The sequence below is a fragment of the Sinocyclocheilus anshuiensis genome, unplaced genomic scaffold (genome assembly GCF_001515605.1).
Source record: "Sinocyclocheilus anshuiensis isolate Anshui unplaced genomic scaffold, SAMN03320099.WGS_v1.1 scaffold629, whole genome shotgun sequence".
Taxonomy (NCBI): domain Eukaryota; kingdom Metazoa; phylum Chordata; class Actinopteri; order Cypriniformes; family Cyprinidae; genus Sinocyclocheilus; species Sinocyclocheilus anshuiensis.
This window is the reverse complement of record NW_015536485.1, coordinates 231,274-237,459: the sequence shown is the minus strand read 5'-3', so window position 1 is coordinate 237,459 and position 6,186 is coordinate 231,274. Positions and strand designations below refer to the sequence as shown.

Sequence of the window (6,186 nt, the reverse complement as noted above, 5' to 3'; positions counted from 1 at the left end):
CAACTGAGAATCATGCAGAGGTTGATGTACTGAGTTTTTTTTTTTTTTTGCGATACAACTGGTACAAATAGTCATTCGTTCATTCAATTCAATTCAATTCAATTCAATTCAATTCAAGTTTATTTGTATATCACGTTTCACGATACAAATCGTTGCAAAGCAGCTTTACAGAAAATTAAGTTTCTACATCCATCACACCATTACATGGATGTCCAAAATGCAGCGCCACAGTTCCTGAATAAATCTAAGATGGGTATTGTGAACCGATACACGATGAAAGATCCGATTCAAAAGAATTATTCATTCACAAAACTGAGAACGCTACTGCTTATGAACTCTGTTGAACTCTCTCTGATTAACATGCTATAAACTATCACTGAATAATGACTGACGTTTTGGTCTGTTTTTTTTTACACAAAGCTATTGTATGGCTTCAGAAGATTTGAAATGCAGCATAAGTTGTATTAACAACTGTAATGCTTCTGCCTCAGTCTCAGTCCTGTACAGTCCATTATATCTCCTTTTGTGTTCCATGGAAGAAAGATAAATCATACATATTTGGACATGAGTCTGGGTAAATAATGACAATTTTCAGAGAAAACATGAGGAACATAACATGAAAGAGAGAGACACTATCAATTATCATAATTGTTCTATCTAGCAACCGGTCCCCTGTGTTTATGTTTAGTGTGTGTCTTGATAAAATGCATAAATAGTAATTAATTTGCAAATTTTCTGCCCTGTATGTCTTTAAACAGCTTCAAAATTATTTCAAGAAAGCTGGCTAAGACCACAACAAATATGTTGCTAAAATAACTCCCTTTAATATTTAATTTGAGATTTTAATACGTACAGTGTTAATTAAATTAACTTATTTTCTTCTTGTTGTTTTGTTTGTCTGGTATGAAAAAGCTATATTAAAGCTGTTTAATATTGCTCCCCAGTGCTGATTCTTTTGAATAATCATGGTTGGTAATAATGATATGTTTTGCAATGCAAAACACTCACATATTCCTTGCTGTCAGACTGGCTGTGAAAACAGGGGAGGAGTTTCAGGCTTTAACGCTCTGTCTTTGTTTAATTCTCACACAGTCGCTGCCACTTGCTCAGCTTGTATAACGACGTAAAAGAGAACTCAAGTACTGAGAACCTGTGTTTTGAGGTTGCTGTTGTAATGCAAAGTCTGGAGAGAACTGGTACAATTTAAGATGAATTTGTCATCTTCAAAAAAAAAAAAAATAATAATTCAACGGATGTTCCCTAGAAAGAAATGGAGCACAAAAGAAGAAGAGAGCAGAAGTATGTTACAAACACAGACAGAAGTGAGAGTGTGACAAGAAAAGACAGACCAACAGATCACAAAGACAGAGTCTGTGTGAAGAATCCTTCACGAAGGCAGTCGAGGACACCTCTGCATTTGCATTTCGCTTTTTACATTTAGCAGATCTCATTAACCTGTGCTGAAACTGGCAGAAATTCATATGCATTCTGACACATGAAGAAGCCATTCCCATATGCTTTTCATCATATGCTCATCCTCTTTGTTTTCAGATCTTATACATCGACAATGGTTGCAGAGAGACGGTGAAATGTCTCTTGTGAGATGACAAACTCAACTGGAAGAGCTATAATTACATGGAGTTGCCTCCATTTGTGTGGGTTACATGTGGTGAGCACATACAGTACTTAACCGGCAAAGAGTGTAGTAACAAAATATGCTGATATTATATGCAGAAATAATGTGATGTTATGCCTGTTCTTTTAGAAAGGCTGCGGCGTAGGGAAATAGAACAGATACAGGTAAAGTGAGACACCTAAAGTGTGACACTTACATTTTGTATTTAATATTTTCCTTTTTCTCTGTATAATGTAGTAAGGAACTTTAGCCCTTCACACAATACCGCAGCATCATATTTTAAAACAAGACTAATTATAAACTATCAGAAAGTGTACCACAACACAGTTTTAGACATTTTGATCATTTATAATTGGTCTTGTTTTAAAATATGATGCTTGCTGTGGCATCTTATATTTACTGTAGAAATGTCAGCTGTGGTTGCCAGAACTTTACTTAAAAAATAAAAATACAGTAGCAACATTTTATTATTATTTTCATTATTTTTCTCTTTATTTGTTTTTTTTATTATTATAATATACAGACAACCACCTTCAAAACATCGTAAAAAAAATCACGTGATGAATCAAAGTTCATTAAAAGTAGCTTTTCCACAAGCTGAGGTAAATACTAAAATATAGAAGGTGCATGGGATCATACACACACACACACACACAAACACACACACAACACAACGTAACACAAACACATGACACTAAAATGATGCAATGAACATTCATTTAATATCATAAGATAATATACATAACTGATAAGAAAAAACTAGTTAGAAATAGTTATTTCAGTGAAAGTCCATCATGTGAGAATTCTTTATTTATTTATTTTTTTCTGTAATTTACAAGATGACTTGTTCTTTTCACATCCTAAAATTGTACATTTAACAATATTTAACTATAAAATCACATGTAACATCTCAATAGATCTATTACAGATTTTAACCATATAGAGTAAGTGAAAATACAATTAACAGGTTTTGATAGTAGCATTTTTAGTCTTTCTTTTTTTAAATTACAATAATTTTTTATGTATTCATTCATTTCTGCTAAAGGAAAAACACAACCGAACATTGACCCCTAGAAAGTTTTAAACCCTTGTTTTAAACCTTTTCCCACCAACTCCTCCTGTCATGACATCTCAGCATAAAGCTTAAGCCCCGTGGATGTTGAGCTGAGCTGAAATACAGAGTGAGAGAAGAAAATAAATGTAAAAAGAAGTAAAATAAGTGGATAAAACAACAGCAGTGCATATCAACTCAAACTGACTGTGGCGAGTGACTCCGGGGGTTAAGGATTCTCTTCAGGTCATTAAACATTTCATCAGGCGACAGGCGACGTGGAGAGCGCATGAGCCTTGCCACCAAACACACGTTTCCAAGTTCTTCACAGGCTCCAGATTTGCCCCTCTAGCCTCTCCACATACATTGGCATATGTGAAAAAGGCTTCACATGTACCCATGCCAGACAGATCTGTATGCAGCCTCTTTATTTTGATGCTGTTGGGTTTGACCAACTGGAGGGATGACTAACTAAGATCTGGTCCCATATGGTGGCATCCTAGTCATATAGGCCCAGTTTGGACTTGGACTACGTTTTTCTATAAACAATGTTTCTCATATTAAAGGAATAGTTCACCCAAAAATGAACATTTTCTTAAACTCTACTCACCCTCAGGAAATCCAAGATGTAGATGAGTTTGTTTCTTCATTAGAACAGATTTAGAAAAATGTATCATTACATCATTTGTTCACCAATGGATCCTCTGCAGTGAATGGGTGCCGTCAGAATGAGAGTTCAAACAGCTGATAAACATCACAATAATCAACACGACACTAGACCATCAATTAATATCTTGTGAGGCAAAAAGCTGTGTGTTTGTAATAAACATATTCTTTATTAATATGTTTGTAACTTTAAACTTTAATTAAATTAAAATGAATGTTTTCCGTTTTAGTGGCCTACATTTTTATTTTCAGTGTGTGTTAGCAAAGACCAAACAAGATGCAGGTGTTTCTGTGAAGATGATTATCATAGTGGCAAGATTATCATCTTGCCACTATGATCTGACACACTGGTTTTAATCATGACATAAAAGCTTCAATTAATTTGCTCTAAGCTGTCAATGAAGCAGAAAACTGTAACATCTTAATATTGTTGACAGGTTTAGAGGCCTATAGGGATGTCTTGTCTACTATATAGGTGTAGTATTATGCAGAATGTGAGCTAGGGAATATTAATACTAATAATAGCTTTTAAAGTGTGTGGGTATTTTTTTTCAGTTGCTGTATGTCATTATGAATGACTGAAGATCAGAATTACCATATCAATATCATAATAAGACCTAAATAAAAATTAGATACACATGCATACAACTGAGCCATTTACAAAATATTTAATTAATTTCAGTGATGTGAATACTAACAATATGCAAAAGACAATATATATTTTATTCAGAGTGTGATTACTTGTATATGGCAGAGGGGGGCACCCAAGGTAACAATATTAAATGCCCAGCAGGTCCTGATAATACAAAGATCGTCCACATGGGGGCGTCACAGAGGTCAATATCACTGTCCCCTCAGAGCAGCAAAATCACAAAGTGATGAGATGAGTGCACATGATGTGCCTTATCATCTCAAAACCATAAACTAGGTGTTAGAGAACAGGTAACTCTGGTTGACTATAAGAGAAGAGTAAAATATTACTTCAGTGTATTGATTAAATATTGAAGAGAAAACATTGGATTGGTGTAACACTGGTTAAAGGATTTGCGGGTTATTGCAGTCTGCTGCACATTAGAGCATTAATATTCTAGGCTGAGTAAATGTTAAGTGTCCTACATTTGATTGCAGTGCATTTTAATGGATTTTCAAAAGCATTGCTCGAGGGAGGACAAAAACACTCAATTGTAGGGTGGGACTAAATGATATTTAATTCAGTAAATAATATGTGCTTTTGCTGTGTGGAAATTACCATTAACCATGACACCAACGTTAAATGACCAATAAAATATTATTCAATTCTTTTAAATAATTCATTATATTCTAGCATTTTGGTCCTGTATTTTTAACCGCTGAATATTCACATTCAATAATACAGCAACAACATCATTCACAATGTTCTCTGAACAATAGTTTAACAAGAATTTAATAGTTAAAAAAATATTTAGTGTGCTCTCTGCTCTGGTTAAATGTAACTCTATGTAAATTCACTTGTTAGCATAATATAATAATAAAAAATGGCACAATGGCAATTAAAGCAGTATTTGGACAGTGATTCTTTATTATTAATATTGAGGTGTTGAAATAATTATGTTAAATTATGAATTGCACAGTGGAATTATCCTGATTTTAGAACTTGTTATATATTTAGGCTACTATAGAGGGGATACAAAGTCTCACTGGGGAACAGTCGCAAAATAATTACACTTTTTGACACTTTAAAAATGAGGGGAAAATAATGAAAGAGGCACAATGACACAAAGTTGTTACTGTAATTTCTCATTTAAACCACAACGAATGACAAGCATTTTTTTATTTCAAATGAAAACTTATTGTACCTCACTGACTGAGGGGGGAAAAAACTGAGAATAAAAAAATAATTAGTGTAAGTAGGTTACAAAGCTTTTGTCTTGTATTAATAAAGGTAACAGCCCAGAGTAACAGCAGCAGATAGGAGGAGTTTGCGTTGCATCATCATTAACCGCGTGACGTTGTCAATAACTCACAATGAGGAAAGTTAAATATTGAGAAGCGGGTAAGGTGAGCTGAAACTTAGTAACTATGAGGTCAGTCACAGCTTCATTTCGACACTAGCTGCATATCCACTGGCAAGCCAGGTGAGAGGCGCCTTCCAGGAAACAGACAGATTCACTAGCACAGCTGAATGACTTATAATTTCAAAACTCTTGCCTGTAGTTTCCACTAAGGCTTTTCTTTGCTTAAGTAGTGGAACAGATCAGGTTTGCATATGATGAGCAGCGTCGGTTCACGAGAGCTGCTTATAAATGTCCACTAAAGCGGATAGAGACTCACAGGTAGATGTGACCCACCTAGATACCCGCAAAGCAGAATGGGCTGAAGACACTGACGACCGGGAGGTGATGAGGACGGAGGAAGCTCCAGCGCCTCGCAGGCTCAGCCGCAGCCCGAAGTGCGCTCGCTGCAGGAATCACGGCGTCGTGTCGCGCCTCAAGGGCCACAAGCGCCTGTGTCGCTGGCGTGACTGTCAGTGCGCGAACTGTCTGCTGGTCGTAGAGAGACAGAGAGTGATGGCAGCGCAAGTCGCCCTCCGGAGACAGCAGGCCACAGAGGTTGGTTGACTAAGCAGGGCAGTTTAAAGCTTTCTGTGTGCTCCGGTGGAACTAAAAAGGGCGTTGTTTGCAAACAAAGTGACACAGTTTTGTTGAAGGTTTTGAGCACGTGTGTAGCTACTTTCTTGCTGCAGACTTGAACTGCAAACTATATGTACTGCAAATGATATACTGTACAGTAAGGTATTTGAATTTTTGTTTTTTTTTATACGTATATATATATATATATATATATATATATATAT

General features: G+C 35.7%; 1 protein-coding gene across 2 annotated transcripts in view; it reads left to right on the top strand.

The window, feature by feature from the left end:
• Positions 1-5,315: 5,315 nt before the first annotated feature.
• Positions 5,316-6,186, top strand: part of LOC107684342 (uncharacterized) — a 6,265-nt gene continuing 5,394 nt past the window's right edge. Inside the window, exons 1-2 of one of the 2 annotated variants that reach the window (XM_016480587.1) lie at positions 5,316-5,467; positions 5,685-5,941. In XM_016480587.1, the coding sequence (XP_016336073.1) occupies positions 5,732-5,941 (210 nt within the window). In that variant the 5' untranslated portion in view covers positions 5,316-5,467; positions 5,685-5,731. Of the gene's footprint in view, positions 5,942-6,186 lie in introns of both variants that reach the window. The other variant, XM_016480578.1, reaches the window with a different exon arrangement.